Here is a 17,064-nt window from a genome sequence, read left to right on the forward strand (position 1 = left end):
CACCTCTGAAATAATGATGACTTTGCCGTGGATTTCCTTAGCAAGAGTACGAAATGAAGTGGTTCAAGTCTTTGCTTTGATTTCACAGATGTGTGACGATGGAGAAACCGCCTCACTTTTTTGACCCTCCGTTTCTTAACCTGTGAAATAAGGGTGATGGCGTGTACTTTGCAAGATGATGAAATAAAATACAGGACAGGGCTGATGAGATTTGCTTTAGAATCGTGAGATAGAAATTCCAGAAGTGATGGCTTGCAGTGGCGACTAGATGCTGTGTGTGCTGGTCATGTTTGTAAGCAAACTAAAGCTGGATTTCTAATACTGACCAAATAACCTAAAAGTTTGGTTTTATAATAGAGATTGAATTACGGGGGGGGGGGGGGGGGGGGTGGATTCCCAGCTTCAGTTAGGTAGGAATGATAACTGTAACTTTAAAAATCCATTTCAGATGGAATTGTGGAATGCCAGCCTGGACCGATAGGTGATCGAGGTCCTCCCGGAATTCCAGGGCAGCCAGGATTGTTGGGCGAAGTTGGAGAGAAAGGTAAGAGATTAATTAAAAAAAAAAGATTGTGTGTGGGTCTGTAATATATGTCTCTGTACTTATTGGCTTTGGGTGGACGTGGGTGTGTTCTCCCTTTATTTGGAACTACCCTCAAAGTCCATTCTAGGATGTGTCTCCCTACAACTCTGCTGGGACTGTCCTCTTGTTGGGATTTTGAGAGACAGCTCTCACCTGGGAGGCAATGGGAAGACATGGCCCTGGTGTCAGAGTTCCTGCCCTTTACCCTCTCCACGGCCAGCAGGTTAAACTCTCAGATTGACATCTTACTGCGATCTTTCAAAAGTTCAGAGTTTGAGAGTTCCCTTTTCAAAGAAGGCACATCTTTCTTTCAAGTGAAATCTCAAATGCACACATGGAATGCTCATCACCCTTGCAAGCCATGTGCACATAATCAGTATGAGAAAATCTGCTCTGCATCAGCTGACTCCACCCAGAGCTCTCAGTTTTATCTTTATTCTATCCAAGTTTTTACTCTACCACCAACACAGGACACATCATAATCCCTTCCCCATCTTGGAAACAGAGTGGATAATCACTGCACCAACAGTCCTGTCTTAGAGTGTAATAAACAGGGGATGTTCTGATATTTATACATCCCTGAGTGCCCAAGGGTAGAACAAATAGGAGGCTGCCCCCCAAATGTACTGCATTGTGTACCATTTCTGGCTTTAGATTGCTAAGAATTTTTGCTCTTCAAAAGTTGAAAACACAAATGCTTCATGGAAACAGTTTCAGCTAAATCTTAGAATTTTGTTAGCCACGAATCATGGGGGGGGGGGGCAGGGTTGCCACCAGTCAGAGGTCATCTGTCTTTCAGTGACTCTCTAGTTGCCAGGTATTTAGTACTGTCTAAGATGGGCTTCTACATTTTATGACAGAGCCAATGGTCAGAAGGTCCTTTGTGCTGAGATTTTACTTATCTAGTTCCTGAATCCTAAGAGAAGCCTTTTTCTCCCTGTGTCTTCATGCTCCTGCTAGGGAACCGTCAGCCTGCCCCATGGCAGTGTTGGTGCCGCTCCCCGCCTGCCCCTGGGCTCACGGCAGACACCCGCAGAACCCCAGGGCATCTAGAACTTAGCTGCGTTGTTAGCAGACTTGCACTACTGTGTCTGTCCCACCTTTGGGCTGCTGTTCTGCCCCGGGAAGAACACAGAACGAAGCAGTGGACCGTGCCCAGAGTTTAGGGACACGAGGCTGCCTGCATTGGTCCCCTTTCTGTTCCTGACCATGGGCCAGAGTGCGTAGCAGCGGTGCCTGCGGCTGGGAGCGCCCTTCAGGGCGACCGCACGAGGATGATGCCGACCAGCCTCAGTGATTTCCAAGCATGGATGTCTCCATGTGTGCTCTGATCCATGTTAAACCTGATTTGTGCCTAGAAACCAGGCATCTTATAGTTTAGGACATGGGTGTATCTAAAACCCCCTAAGGCCTTTTAGCTTAGTTTGAAAGTCAAAATATAAGGTGTTAAAACTTCCAAAGAAAAGGCATTTCCTTCCATTTCTGTACTGCGGTCTCTCTACTTTTCCGTCTCAGTGTCAGGTCTGGTATTTGTTCTTGCTTTCATGGCTTCTTATACCCAGTGGCCATCTGTCAGCTTGTTACATGGGTTTAAGTCCAGCGGCGATATGTATTTTGCTAACAAATATTTAAAAAAAAATGGGAAGTTTTAGAGAGAGAGACAAAATTATAGCAGTTAAAACTTTTCTGGCTGATAGGCAAAATTGAGTTCTGGATCACTTTGTAGTGATGCGTTGAAAGTGGTTACCTGTGAAGTGTGCCCAGTGACAGGGACACACAGCAGGTTAACAGAGGTGTCTAGCACAGGGGTTAGGTAATCGAGAAAACACATTTGAATACGTCACTATTAGGATAACAGCCTTCTTTGCCCTTTCCTATTCTGTCACTACATTGCAGAGACTTCTGTTCACATGTCACATAAAAGTACTCGTGTGTTTCCCTTTTTTTTAGGTCAAAAAGGAGAGGGTTGCCTTATCTGTGACACAGAAGGACTTCGTGGACCCCCTGGGCCACAGGGACCCCCAGGAGAAATAGGTAAGATTCTATACGTGAAAAGGAACAGGTCAGAATTTGCTTCAGTGGGTTGGAACCTTCACAGTGAAACTCATCTTACTCCATGAGAGACCTAATTTTCTGCATTCAAAACTAAAGTGTAATAATGACAATGTCATGTCCTGCTTCCAGGATTTTGTCCACTTTGTTGAAAATCATCAAGATGGCCTATAAATTCCCTGTCATTAAAATGTCCTAATAAAAGGATAGCAACATATGGTTCACTCAGCTCTGCAAATTTCATTATCTCAAAAGACGTTAACTGAACGTTTTTACTGGAAATGGCCCGGGGTGGGAGGACTCGTCGCCGTCCCCCTTCAGTGTTACTTGTATGCGTTTGGGGTCTCTTTCCCTTTCTGAGCCAGCCCATCTTGAACATTTTTGTTATTACTTTCTTGAGATTCTTCAAGCATCATCCATTTTGTATAAACACCTTTGTACTTTGAATCTTTTTTTTGAACTTTTGAATCTCAAAGAAATTGAAAAGCTCTTGAGTTATTAGAAAGTGTCTCATCAATAAGGTGCTGTAATTTTTTCTCTGTCTCTTATGAAAGGTTACCCGGGACAGCCAGGGGCCAAGGGCGATAAAGGTCTACCTGGCAGGGATGGCGTGGAAGGACTGCCTGTAAGTAAGCCTGTCGGAGTTCATATCCGTACTGGAAGTTGCCACCAAGCAAACTAACAAAGGTGTCTAATTTTGCATTTGCAATATAGCTTCTGCCTTATTTGGGAGCTTATGAAAGTATCTGTTTGTCCTGTCATCTAGAATTACTCCCTGTGTCCCTCCTCACTCATTCACCTGAGAATGAGCGGGGCCGTTGGAATCCAGAACCCGCATCTCAGCCACCTTCTCACCTGGTCATAATTCAGGGGCCGCTTACCTGTGTCCAGGCGCAGCGCAATGCTGGTGTGTCCGTTTCCCACAGGGTCTCTGGGAGTTCTTGAAACCAATGGTGCCCCAAGAGTCACCTCTTAGCAGCGACACTGTTGAGTTGAATTGTCCTTCTGCACAGTCATTGTTTATCATACCAGATAGTCTAAAAACATGCTCATGGATATTTAGCACCAATCGTTTCTAGGGAGAGAGAGAGGAAAACTGACCTGTTTCTTTCTAGGAATTTGAAATATTATTTTTATTCTTCTTCTAACAGATAAATATTTTGAAAATTCCTTTCACTCACCTCTGTTGTAAAGATGCTTTTTCATATCTGTAAATGAAATATCTTGATCATATGGACATGAAACCTTTCAGTTAATCAAAATGCCAGCTTTTCACTTTTCTGCTTTGTTTTAAAAGGACCAATTGAATAGAATAGTAATAATCTTAAATATTGAAGGACATTTTATTTCATATAAGCAGCTTTATATCTAAAGCCCGTAAACCTTAGGACATTGTCCTCGTATTTTCTTGGTTCCTATAAGTTCTTTGAGCGTTAACCAGTTTCTACAATTACTTTTATTCTTGTTTCCCTTTTTTTTTTTTCTTTTGTCATAAATTGAACCGCAAATCTTTAGCATTATTGGTTTTTGTTGTAGCTCTTTAATATTCGTATTTTTAAAAAATATTACTGAATGCTTCTGTAAAGGCGGGTCAGGGATACAACGAGTTGAAATGGGACTGAAACAGCTGGAATTCTGCAGTAGTTTTCTCCTTTTGAAGTTAGGTCTTGAGATCCTGCTTTCCAGAGCTTTCCTGGGCCTGGGGAGATAAGTTAGAAGTTGCAGTTGTTTAAAATATTTCTAAATGCATGAGAAGTTCCCATAGCTGGGAAGCCTGGACTGGGGTGGCGATCAAAGGCGGAAGAACTTTGAAGCAGGCAGTAAAGGATGCTTTTAACCTCTGGACATGGTCTTTATCTACTTGGCTTTTCTGGGATCCTTCCTGCCTCCACTGTGCGTGAAACGCAGCCCAGACACCCGTTTCTCCGGCCTCACATCTAATAAAAATGGGTAATGGGGAAGCAGAGGAGGGAGAAGGATGGTTGCGTAGAAGCCATGATAAAGAAGAAAATAAAACATTCCACAAACATTTTAATCCCCATGCCTTCCCTGCTAAATGGTGCTTTGAATATTTTCCCTGCCGAGTTGGGACAGGAAAATGATTGGAATATGTGGCAGGCGCTCAATAAGTGGTAGCCATTCCTTAAATTTAAAGATTGTATGCATTTTGGGATGTTGTTTGTCTTCAGTGTCTTCCTTTGAGAAGTATAGATTACACATACACACATATGTGTGATTCACGTATATCCAAGAACCAGTTGAAAGGGAGTTTATAAAAATGAATTCAAATTAAATGAATTGTGAAGAGTTTTAAATTCTGCCAAGTCAGCAGGGAGGCTGAAGAGCTTTCTCTCAGGCCTAAGAGAACAAGTAAGGGAGACAGTTATTTGCAACCTTGGCTGTTTGCCTTGTGAACCCCAGCTCTCAGAGTGGCTGGAGGAGAAACCGACTATGGGTGTGGGCATTCCTTGCAGATTTAACTTTCCAGGAACTGAAAAATGTCCTGCGTTTGTCTCTTGGGAAAGTTGCTCAGAGTAATTTTAGAGCTGGCCCAGTGCTCGCTTCCCAGAGTGTTCTGTCTCCCTGGTGCCCTGGAATCCTTCTCTCTTCCAGAATTTGGAGCGTAAGCGTGAAAGGAGACCTGTACAATTTCAGCAATGACCACACTTAGAGAAAACATGGTCCTTCCTAGCCTTTGTTGACTCTTAACCACCAACTGCACCTAGAAGCCATTTCTCCAGTGCCTGAGCCCCGGATGTTACACATTCAAGGGCTATAATATTCTTGTGAATGTTTAACAGTTGTAAGGGACAGGAAAGTTACCTAAGAACTATTATATGATCTAGGTACCCAGTGCCACACCATTATTCCCCCTGTTGCATTCCAGTCTCTGTTCAGAATACATAATAATGTTTTTTGTTTTTTTTTTAAAAAAATATATATATCTTTATTGATTTCAGAGAAAAGAAGGGAAAGGGAGATAGAGACAGAAACATCAATGATGAGAAATTCATTGATTGGCTGCCTCCTGCATAACCCCTGCTGAGTACTGAGCCTGAAACTCAGGCATAGGCCCCGACTGGGAATCGAAACCACCATCTCCAGGATCATAAGTCAATGCTCAACCACTGAGCCATGCCGGCTGGGCATAAGAATGTTTTTTAAGTGTTTTTATGAGAAGTTAGGTCAGATCAGGGCTTAGTCACAGAGCTATTGGATGGCTCCTAGAAAAATGAATGAGGAGACCTAAACACATTGCCAGTTTTTAAGGAGGTAGCTTTTTGATTTTCTTGTTGACCTTGTAACCAGCATGAGTGGTGTCATAAAGTTTTGTTCTTGTAGGGCCCTCAAGGTTCACCAGGGCTGATGGGCCAGCCAGGAGCCAAGGGAGAGCCTGGTGAGATTTACTTCGACATGCGACTCAAAGGTGACAAAGGAGACCCAGGTTTTCCAGGACAACCTGGTATGCCAGGCAGAGCAGGCTCTCCCGGAAGAGATGGCCATCCAGGTCTGCCCGGCCCCAAAGGCTCCCCGGTATGTTTATTTCCAGACTTTGAACATGCACTTTACAGATGGGCATGCAAAGAATAAAGAAATGAATAATTTGTATCATATCTACCTATTTTCACTTAAATGGTCATTGTCATAAATGAACTTATTTTCTGGTTCATGGGAAAACTTAAGTCTATAAACCTATGCTGATGGTGTTGCCAGTGTTGACTTGGTAATTGGATGATAACAGATCAGTGTCTTCTGATGTATTGGAGGCGACTGAAAAGACATTCCTATGTTGGAAGGGTGGTGAAATTTCAAGTTAATGGCATTCATGCACATCCTTTAAAAGAAGATTCCAGATATAAATACCTCACTCTTTGAAGTGTCTCCTTCTGTAGGATAAGGGAGGGAGGAGGATGGCTCAGCTTAGAGAAAAGACTGCTGGTTTCATTTATTAACCACAAATTGACCTTTGTAGAAGGGTTACAGTAAATAAATAGCATAAGCCAGTTAAACCTTGGTACTTATTTACTACAGAGTGTGGAAAATGTGACACGGGCAGGAGTGTTGGTATGTCTGCTGATAACGTTTCTTTTTCTCTTTTCACATCAGGGTTTAGTAGGATTAAAAGGAGACCGTGGCCCCCCTGGAGGAGCTGGATTTCCCGGCAGTCGTGGTGACATCGGCCCTCCTGGGCCTCCAGGGTATGGCCCAAGTGGCCCCATTGGTGACAAAGGACAAGCAGGCTTTCCAGGAAACCCTGGACCCCCAGGCCAGCCAGGTGAGGCCTGAGGACCTCAGGTGCAGCTCAAAGATGCACAAGGTCTTAGGCTCAGTGATGTGGGTACATGGGTTTGGTTTTAGTTCTTTCAGGGGTGACCTGGGCAAGTTCTTCTTTGGCCTTTATGTACCTTTGTTTGTTTACATATAAGATGAGGCATGTAGTATGTAGGATTTGGCTGAAAATAATTAGAATATATATAGATGATTTTCCTTATAATAAATATATAGCCTATACCAGCTAAAGTCAACCTTTTATGTGGAAGTGATTCCAACATAAGCCCATTTCCCCCCCCATCTATTTCCTGGGTTTCCCCCATATACAGTCCATTTTGGCGTCTGGATATCCCACGCAGTACCCTGCCTGTTGACTAATTCTACAGCAGTGTCAATGTCACTGTTGATTTCAGTCATTTGCTGACTATTTTTTTCCGTGATTGTGTGTGCCAAGCCCTGTGCTGTGTGGTGATCAGAGAGTGATAAGCGAGACAGACCCAGCCCTGCCCTCCCGGAGCTCACTGTCCAGGGCGTGGCTGAGAACGTGGAGAAAGGATTATGTGAGGGTTTCCCACAAGCATTCTCCATTACAGCCTCATTGTCAGGGACAAAAGTGCACACGGGGGAGCCCCAGGCCTTGCACACAGTAGGCTCGCAATAAGGTATTAGTTGAATATCATTCAGGGTGGAAATGAAACACTCATCTTTCCCCAGAGAACCCTCGAATGAGAAGAGTAGAGGCCAGGAGTGGTGTGGGTATAGGAGAAAAGAGGAAGCGCATTTTCCTAAGACATGTTTTAAAAGCTGTAAAAATTGAATGGAAGGACTTTGGGTGATTAAAATTGTGTGACTAATAAACATCGAAAAACATAATAACTAAGTAGCTGGATAATCAATATATCATACAAGAGCTCCGTAAGGGCAATTGCATTACTGCTCTCTTGCTCACAGATTTACTGATTCTGTCATTGGTCATGTATGTAGCCCAAGTTTTATCAATTCCTGTGCCCTTTGGGAACTATTATTTCCTTATTAAGACATAGTATAAAGCTCATAAACACTCTGGCACAAGAAATACTAGCTAGTCTTTGATGGAAGTCCAAGTTTAGCATCCTAATGGATCTGTCATTATTCTCATTCTCATTGTTTGTGAGAACGCTGGTAACTTAGCAACAACTTATGACTCCACTGATAATTCTCTGTTTAGCGAGAAATGTCTTTTTTGTGACTCCTTTGGGGGCAGGGCAATACTGAGTTTGACTTAGAAAGACCCCCGCAGTCTTAGAAAAGAGACCTCTGATCACTTCCCTTCAGCTCCTGATTCCAAAATCAACATATTAAGTGTTCTTTGTACTTGTGGGATCTGAAAACTTACAGAGCTATAAAAAGGAATCAGACCTTCTGCTTGGCCAGAAACTGCCGTCAGAAAAACCAACTGGGGCACATACGGATACATCTGGCAGGATGGGGAGGAAGGTTCCTGAAGGAGGCATTGTTGACAGTGCTGTTGATTTCTGTCCACATTCTGTAGAGTTTCTTAGCCACCCAGACCTAGTCAGCTTTTGGATTAGAAACCCGACCTTCTTTGATCTGCCAGAACTCTGTTTACTCTGGTGATCATAAAAGTCTCATTCTCAGGGGGTAGAACTGATAGCAAATGTGTGTTGGGAACAGTCAGTAGGCATTTCCCACACTCTGTAGCTCAAGAATGTGTTGGCTGTTACTGGGTGGCCTACGTATCTTGAATTCTCATAAGGTATGTGAAGAGTCAGTGCACACATTCCTGGGGATGATCCCTTTGGTCCTTTCTTAACAGCTAAATCCTGACACAAAGCGGATCTCCTAGGTGCAAATGTCCTGGGTGCCAGGCTGACACCTCCTAGCTTGTGCTGATTGAGACAGCGCACAGCTGTCCAGCCTCACTCTTACCAGTAATGCACAATCACGCATTTAGCACGCCGTGAAGGTAATTTACCACCAGATGGACATAACTTAGGTTGGTCTCAAAGCAGCTCAGAATTAGTGCTGGCTGGAAAATTGAGAGACAGACTAATTAAGAAATGACCCAGACAGAGCCACCTTTTGTCATGGTAGACTTTTCAGTTCTCCATGACTCTTACTTTGGACCATTATGGAATTCTGTCAAACAAGTCTAGGTCACTTTGGACATGCATGAGTTTTGGGGAAAGAAGGAACACTCTGTGAAAGTTTCTAGAAAAGCAGAGGGAGGAAACGGAGGTGTGCAGATGGAGGTGTCTCTCCAGGTACACAGAGCACGCTCAGAGGACTTGATGCCGCGGCTCACACGATGTCCTTGCTCTTTTTTCCCAGGTCTCAGGGGTGAAGCAGGAAGAGTTGTGCCTTTACCTGGTCCCCCTGGAGCAGATGGACTTCCGGGTTCCCCAGGTTTCCAAGGGCCCCAAGGTACATTTCGAGTTCTTCTTCACCTGGAGATAGAATTGGAACCTTCTCAGGTTTTTCTCACACTGACTATTGGTCTTGCCCACAACAGGTGACCGAGGTTTCCCTGGAACCCCGGGAAGGCCTGGCCTCCCAGGAGAGAAGGGCGCAGTGGGCCAGCCGGGGATTGGATTTCCAGGGCCTCCAGGCCCCAAAGGTAAGCCTGTAGGGGGCACCCAACCATGAGTGGGACCGTCGCTCTGCCCATGGCCCATGTGGGCCCCACTGGTGTCGTTCGTCCCCTGGCTGGGCAGCACCAAGGGCTGTGCTCTCTCCATTCAACTTTACTTGAATTAACGAGAATAGGTGGCAATGGACGTGAAGACATTATGAGAGTAGTTGGGAAGTTTTGCCAATGGGCTGCACAGTATGGAAGGTGGTGATTTCAGTAGCCAAGGCCATAGGTTTATGGTGCCCACCAGCAGAGTGGTTTGGTTGGCAAAGAGTTGGAACATTAGGGGACTGGAAGCTGCCCAGGAAGCTGGCAGATGCTACATTTGTTTAAACCCACCCGGAGGCAGTTCTCTGTCATTAGTGAGGGGAATATACAGCCGGCTGGACATACACCAGCCTGGACGTGGAAGTCAGAGGAAAGGTCGAGGGGAAGGTGTGGGGCATTAGGAGGGGGCTTCATTCTTGGGGGCAAGGCCCCTACACTGTGGGCCAATATCTCCACAGAATGCTGATATTAGAATCAGCACTTCTTTCTGAAAATAGTGGGAAGTAAAGAGGACAATTTCACCCTTTTTTGTTGCTTTCGTATTTGGCTAGTCCTTCAGATAGACCCATATAGACTTGCCATTATGAACATGGCCCAGGACTGTGAAGGTGCTATGAGCGATAGGGGACATGTCTTTCTCATTTGGGTGAACATCCTGACTCCAGTTTTACCAGCTATTTGGCCAAAACTGAGTTTGAAGACTTCTCCGGTCTCCTGTCTTCTTGTCTAGAGACATGCATCACTCCCACTGTCATGGTTACAGTTTTGACGCTTGGAGGACAGGAGACAGCAGCCTGTTTCCTCCAGGAGCCACATAATAACCACCCATGCACGTGGCTACTTCTGTGAGCTGTAAAGGACAGAAGGCTTTTGGTGACCCTCCAGGGTCATGGGGGACAATGCATAGGCCTTCTGCATGTTCATGAACCCCACTGTACTCCATATGAGAGCCATACCATTGCCATCATGACAGGTAGAGTTTATCTGATAAAGGTCTCCTTAATTAGAGGCCCTTTGCCCACATCTCATGAAGCTGCTTGTTGCTGGTGGGTGGTTAGGTCCGCTCTCTGTCCAGGCCCCTTGGCACAATAGCCACAGCAGGTATGACTCTGGTTTGTGCTTCTGCAAACTTACAAATGACTGCATGTCATGGTCCCCCACATCCCACAGGAGGGGTGTAAACCAGTGTCTCTTAGCCTTCGCTGCACATGAGAGCTGTTAGAAAGCCCGTCAGAACCTTCGGGTTGGGACCCAGTCTCTGAATGTCTCCACGTGCCTCCAGTGTTCTAAAGCGGTGCTTCTCAAACTTGAACGTGTCCACAAATCATGAGGGGTCTTGTGAAAATGTGGATCGGCTTCCATAGATCTGGGCCAGATTGCTAACAGGGTGACAACGATATTCCTGACGCATGGCCACACTTGGAGTAGTAAGAGTCTAACGTGCCATTCTTGGTCTGCAAACACCAAAGTGTTTACTTTATTTTGGGGGAATAAGACAAGAGAGAAAATTTCAAAGTGAGCAGAAGAAAAGGAAGGGATGGGGATTGGTGTGAGATAAAGAGGAGGGGCTGCAGGCACTGAGAGTGGCTCATACACCTGAGCTGCCCCAGATGGCACTGGTGGCACCACCATGACAAAGATGGTCTCATCTTCCTCTTAGAACCACCTGGATAGGGCTTCCTTTTCATAGGCCACCTCAAATCAGTTCAGTTACATTTGAGCAAGTGTAAAATAAGCGAAGAAAGTGGGCAATGGCATTATTACATTAATTATTATTTTGTTTCTTCAAAATAGGTGTTGATGGCTTACCTGGAGATGTGGGACAACCTGGGAATCCAGGTCGCCCAGGACTTAATGGCTTACCTGGCAACCCAGGTCCACCTGGCCAAAAGGTGGGTACTGAGTGTTTTCTGGATTGCCGTGTCCTGCATCCTTGTGATTAATTGGACACATAAAATGTGTGTTAGTAATCTCACAGGCTATGTGGGACCAGCATGTTTAGTTTTTTAATGAAATAGCATAGAATAGAAAATACCAAAATACCAGCACATGGTAGTAAATGTTTTGGGGAGAATCATTTGTTTCAGCTTCATGAGTATGTTCTTGCTTGTGTGTATACTGGATCTCAGCGTACAATGTCTGCCTTATTGTAAGTGGCAGAAGAAAGCTGTTTGAAAGCCACTGTCCTACAAGATGTACTAGCCCCCCAGAGGAGTCTGGCATAGGTTTTCTCAGCCTCCGTATTAATGACTTGCTGGCCTAGTGATTCTTTGTGGTGGGGGCTGTCCCAAACATTTGGGATCTTTAGCAGCCTCCTCTGTGGCCTCTAACCACAGATACCAAAGGAGCAAGCCATCTCCACCCCAGCTGTGAAAATCAAAAATATCTCCAGACATTACCAAATGTCATCCGGGGGTGCAAAATGGCCCTGGTTAGGAACCCCTGGGCTAGTGTGGCTTCAAGACTCTCCTTGCCCTCAAACATCCCTCTGCCCACTTGCTGATAGTTGAAATTCTGCTCAGTAAGTTTAGTTGACTGTTGGTCAGATCCTTTACTGTTCTGATTATAAGGAAGGGAAGTGAAATTCCCAGAAGGCATTGGTCCTAAGCTGGAGAAAGGGCCAAGGGGAATCCCTTGCCAGTGTAGACCTAGGCTGGCCTGTTTCCTTTCTGTTGGGAGGGCAGGTGAAGCTATGGGTATCTGGCAGGTGTGCATGGAGGAACATGTGCCTCAGTAATCCCTGGGAAGCTCCTTCCTGAGAAACTCCTACCTTCATGGTGTCCCTGCTCTGTGTGGCTAAGACAGGACAGAGGCCTTCAGATATCTGTTTTTATAGTACACTCTTAACCTGCACTTGGTTTGAAAAATTAGTCAGCAGTGGTGGCAGGTGGATCACCTTAACCATGTGGGGCTCATGAGACAGTAAACACCAAAGGGACTTGGAATTAAGGATTTGGTTCATGATGTAAAATATTATGCTTTTTCAAAAATCTCTTGAATTGAGTTCCTGCCGTTTTGCAAATTTCCTGCTGGGATATGTAAAGAAGTCACCAGTGCCCCATCCTGTCCAAAGAGACCTTATCTGGAAGTTGTCACCAACAGTGGACACTAGAAGGGCACCGTGATGGATGTAATGTCCACCTACTGCTTCAAACAGCCTGTTTCAGTGCCTGTATTGGGGCTGTTTTGAAAGCACTCTCAGGCCCTCAGTCTACTTCCTTTATTTTTAATCATTGGCATTTGTCAAAGCCCTTTGACTTATGAAATAGTTTTAAGTGTTTACTTTGATGTGAAAGCCTTCCTTAAAGCAAAATCTACGTAAATAGTGACCTGTTCCAGTCCTGGAAGTTTTCCACCTCTTAAGAAAATATCTAACAGCCGGTCACCAATCACATTTGGCATTTTGTCCAATATTTAGAGTCTGTTCTTCACAGACACAAGGCAGCAGCCAAGAGGCCAGGAGACCCGGTGGGAATCCTACCTTTGTGACTTTGGGCAAGTCATTCAACCATGGGGAACCTTGACTGTCCTCCTTTGTAAAATGAAAATGATAAAAATTGCCTACCTTTTCGGCTTGTAGTGAGATTGTAAGGAAATAGTAGATGTGAGGAAGCTTTTCAGACTGAAGCAGATTGGACAGATGTTATTAAATGCGGCACAGTATCAGTTAACTGTCTGCACTTCTGCTCTTGGCTTGATGAAATCATGGGCTTTGCCCATCAACTTCTTCTCTATGCTTTGGGGATTTCCAGGGAGACCCTGGAATTGGTCTGCCAGGACTCAAAGGATTGCCAGGTCTTCCAGGCATTCCTGGCACACCCGGGGAGAAGGGAAACATCGGGGGACCAGGCATTCCTGGAGAGCACGGAGCGATCGGGTCCCCCGGCCTTCAGGGAATCCGAGGTAACTTCTTACAAATAAATCTAAACTGTGGCAAAGACTGAGTCTGTTTATTTTGTGTCCCCAGTGTACCTATTAGGTTCTCAGTAAGTATTTGGTGAATGAATGATGAAAATCCTAGAAGGCCCAGAACATATGGTTTTCCTTTGCTGGGCTTATTGTTCAAGAAGGTAGCGTAGGCTGTGAAACACGCTGTGGTCCCACACAGTTTACTCATAATTTCTTACCCATCCAGGTGACCCGGGACCTCCTGGATTGCAAGGTCCCAAGGGAGCTCCGGGAGTTCCTGGAGTAGGTCCCCCTGGAGTGATGGGCCCCCCCGGAAGACAGGGACCACCAGGGTCATCAGGTGACGTAACATTCTTCCGGAATTATTTCTTCTCTAAATCATATTCATAACAGGATAGGAGCTGATGCTGGGGTCTCCACGAAGAGGGAATTAGCAGGATCTGTGAATAAAAAGGGAAAAAGTAACTTATTTTGTGGAAATAAGTTTGGTGTTTGCTTCAGTGTAGTCGCAGGTGTCTTTCTTTTCCTCCCACTGGGCTTGGTTTACATGCCCAAGAGACCTCCCCTTTATTGTGTAGTCAGTAACTTTCAAATTCAAAATAATTGGTGTGTATATCTTATCTTTCCATAGAAGGGTAAATGCGTTGTGAATAACTTAAACTGAGTCCACATCTACAAGCTTCTGTTGCCTTTAATAATTCTAGAACTAAGACAGTAATGGTGGAATATGATAAGATAATCAGGGAAAAGCTGTTGAAAAGAAGCTAGTTTTAGGTCTAAATACTGCGGAGACTGGGTGGTGCTTCAAGTGGTAATGACTGACTACCAATCGCAGAAAGGAGGGACTTTGTCCTGGGACATTGCTTATCCATTGACTGCCTCAGTGGCCCCAAACACCATTACCTGGGAAGGTGACAACTATCCAAACCCCCAAGGTGATCAAGTTCACATACTTTCTGCAGAAAGTAACAAACCCAGCAAAGTGCTTTGCAGAGGGTGCTTGCTTTAAGTTCTGCTAACGGTTATTTGCTCTCCACCCACCTTCAGGCCCTCCTGGAGTGAAAGGAGAGAAGGGCTTCCCCGGATTCCCAGGCCTGGACATGCCCGGCCCCAAAGGAGACAAAGGCGGTCAAGGGCTCCCCGGCCTAACAGGACAGTCGGGGCTTCCTGGGCTTCCTGGACAGCAGGGGACACCAGGACTTCCTGGGTTTCAAGGTAAATGATTTGTGGGCTCCTGCCCCAAATTGATGCTGAGGTGACACATTACCTCGTCTTGTTAATGACCCATAGCATCTGTCATCAGTGTTCATGGTCTTTCCATCTGGCCACAGGTCCCAAGGGAGAGATGGGCGTCATGGGGACCCCGGGGCAGCCTGGCTCTCCAGGACCAGTGGGCATGCCAGGATTGCCAGGTGCAAAAGGTAAGGATCCAATAACTTCAGAAAAGCCTGTCTTATGTCTATGTCTCAATGCCTCTTGGGAAATTCTCAAATGGTTGTACATCACATTTCATTTCAAGAGGCAAAGGAAAGAATGTTAAGAAGATCGAGCAAGGATCTGGAAGATTCCTCTTTCAGGAGGAGTTCATGGTGCAGTGTATGTGCAGTTAAAGGCTGTGCTCTGCCAACAAATCACAGAGGAGACAAGTTTCAGGTTTTCCTTATTGGCACAGTTGTGATTCTTATTTTTTTGAGAAATGGTGGAATCTTCAGTTGTGTGAGGTCACAGGAACTGAATCTTTAGACTCAAATGAACAAACTGAGCACATTTATAAGTCTTAATTTTTATTTCTTATCTTGTTACTTGAACTTGGTCCAAAGTATTTTTTTTTTTTAAAGAAATTTACTTTGAATGTGAGACATGAAAATGGTGATTTATTTAGTAGAAAAGGAATATTCCTATTCTGTTATTTCGTATAGAATTGAAGGGCACCATGAACAGGAGTGGTAAAGATATTTAAGAAGGAGAGAAAATCTAAATTATTTAAACTAATAAACACATATATATTAGAATTGTTAGCAAATAATGAATTCTAAGAAATGGACTTATTGTTCATTGATCGGGGATCAGATTCTTTTAGATAACTCAGACATTTACCATTTAATGCCATTTTCAGACAGTCTATTAGTTCTTTACACTTTCTTTATCAGTGGTTTCTACTAGCCAGAAAGCATGCCACACTTTGTCACTGCCTCGGAGACACTTGACCACATCTCACTGGGTGCCTTCTCTTTCCTCTACAGGTGATCATGGCTTTCCAGGCTCCTCAGGACCCAGGGGAGACCCTGGCTTAAAGGGTGAAAAAGGATCTATTGGTCTCCCTGGCAAGCCTGGGACCATGGACAAACTTGACATGGGCACCATGAAGGGTCAGAAAGGAGAGCAAGGAGACAAAGGTAACCTGGAAGGAGGTTTTTAACAGTGGAGATAGAACAACTTGCCTAACCAGTCGTTTGGTTCTCCATACATAATATCAAAGCAACCTGTGCTTCTGCAGCACTGCCCTATTTTAAGTAGTCATGGGTCATCATTATTTTTTGCGTATGTGTTTTGTAGGACAAATTGGACCAATTGGTGATAAAGGATCTCGAGGAGACCCTGGAACCCCAGGAGTGCCAGGAAAGGACGGCCAAGCAGGGCATCCTGGGCAGCCAGGTACGAAATGGAGTTCAAATTTACCAGCATGGCAGGAGCTCATGCTGAGGAAATGTTAACTGGCATATTTTGTAGGCATTAACCTGTTTGGTTTTTCTCTTTATTATTCCAGGACCTAAAGGTGATCCAGGCATAAGCGGAACCCCAGGTGCTCCAGGACTTCCTGGACCAAAAGGATCGGTTGGTGGAATGGGCCTGCCAGGTACATTGGATTTAGAAAAGTAGTCTTTCTGGCACATGCACATGCATTGCTGTGGGGCAAGTCTGCAGAATGAAATCCACTGCTCTGAGCACGTAATCCAGGCAGATGTGTTTTTTACACACACATCTTCAGTTCTTTATGGTCTCTTGCCTAGGGGTGGGTGGTATTTGGCTGGCACTATGACCATTGCTAAAAAAACAAAAATCACAATTTAATAACAAAACATGGGCTGTACACCATCAACATTCGCTGATTTCCAAGTGATTATCCAGCTGGCTGTTATCTCCCCAGGAGATGTTTAGTTTGCATTCAGTTTTGTCAGCACAAGTAGCTCATGCCTCTAAAGCTCTTTGACATTAGCTCAGCAGAATGCTCTGGGCCTTTCTGCCCCAATCCTGAGCTGGCCTCAACACTTTGCTGTCAGCATTTGCTCCAGGAACAGCAGCCAGAGAGGAGCCATGTAAAAGAAGGCAAAGAGCTCAAGAGTCTGGATTGGTCTGGGTGGTAATGCAGACAGGGTGCTAAAGGGTAATGCAGACAGGGTTAGGTTGCTGGTTACACTTATTTATAAAGAGGTCTGGCTACCCACGTACATTATGAAACCAAGTACACATGGGCTTTTCATGGCCTGCCTCATGCCCCTCTGATTCGTCCAGATAATGAGAGTTGATTGTAGACTATAGAACATAAAAACCATTTCTTATATTGTTG

The 17,064-nt window shown here is 44.9% G+C and overlaps 1 protein-coding gene across 1 annotated transcript in view; it reads left to right on the forward strand.

Moving 5' to 3' along the window:
* COL4A1 (collagen type IV alpha 1 chain) overlaps positions 1-17,064 on the forward strand; it is a 127,682-nt gene that overhangs the window by 90,401 nt on the left and 20,217 nt on the right. Inside the window, exons 22-36 of the mRNA XM_087814229.1 lie at positions 449-544; positions 2,534-2,617; positions 3,190-3,260; positions 5,978-6,169; positions 6,743-6,911; positions 9,239-9,331; positions 9,420-9,524; positions 11,382-11,479; positions 13,340-13,490; positions 13,723-13,836; positions 14,544-14,711; positions 14,828-14,917; positions 15,740-15,892; positions 16,053-16,151; positions 16,264-16,353. Of these exons, the coding sequence (XP_087670355.1) occupies positions 449-544; positions 2,534-2,617; positions 3,190-3,260; positions 5,978-6,169; positions 6,743-6,911; positions 9,239-9,331; positions 9,420-9,524; positions 11,382-11,479; positions 13,340-13,490; positions 13,723-13,836; positions 14,544-14,711; positions 14,828-14,917; positions 15,740-15,892; positions 16,053-16,151; positions 16,264-16,353 (1,773 nt within the window). The remainder of the gene's footprint in view (positions 1-448; positions 545-2,533; positions 2,618-3,189; positions 3,261-5,977; positions 6,170-6,742; positions 6,912-9,238; positions 9,332-9,419; positions 9,525-11,381; positions 11,480-13,339; positions 13,491-13,722; positions 13,837-14,543; positions 14,712-14,827; positions 14,918-15,739; positions 15,893-16,052; positions 16,152-16,263; positions 16,354-17,064) is intronic.

The sequence above is a fragment of the Miniopterus natalensis genome, chromosome 2 (assembly GCF_054644295.1).
Source record: "Miniopterus natalensis isolate mMinNat1 chromosome 2, mMinNat1.hap1, whole genome shotgun sequence".
Taxonomy (NCBI): Eukaryota; Metazoa; Chordata; class Mammalia; order Chiroptera; family Miniopteridae; genus Miniopterus; species Miniopterus natalensis.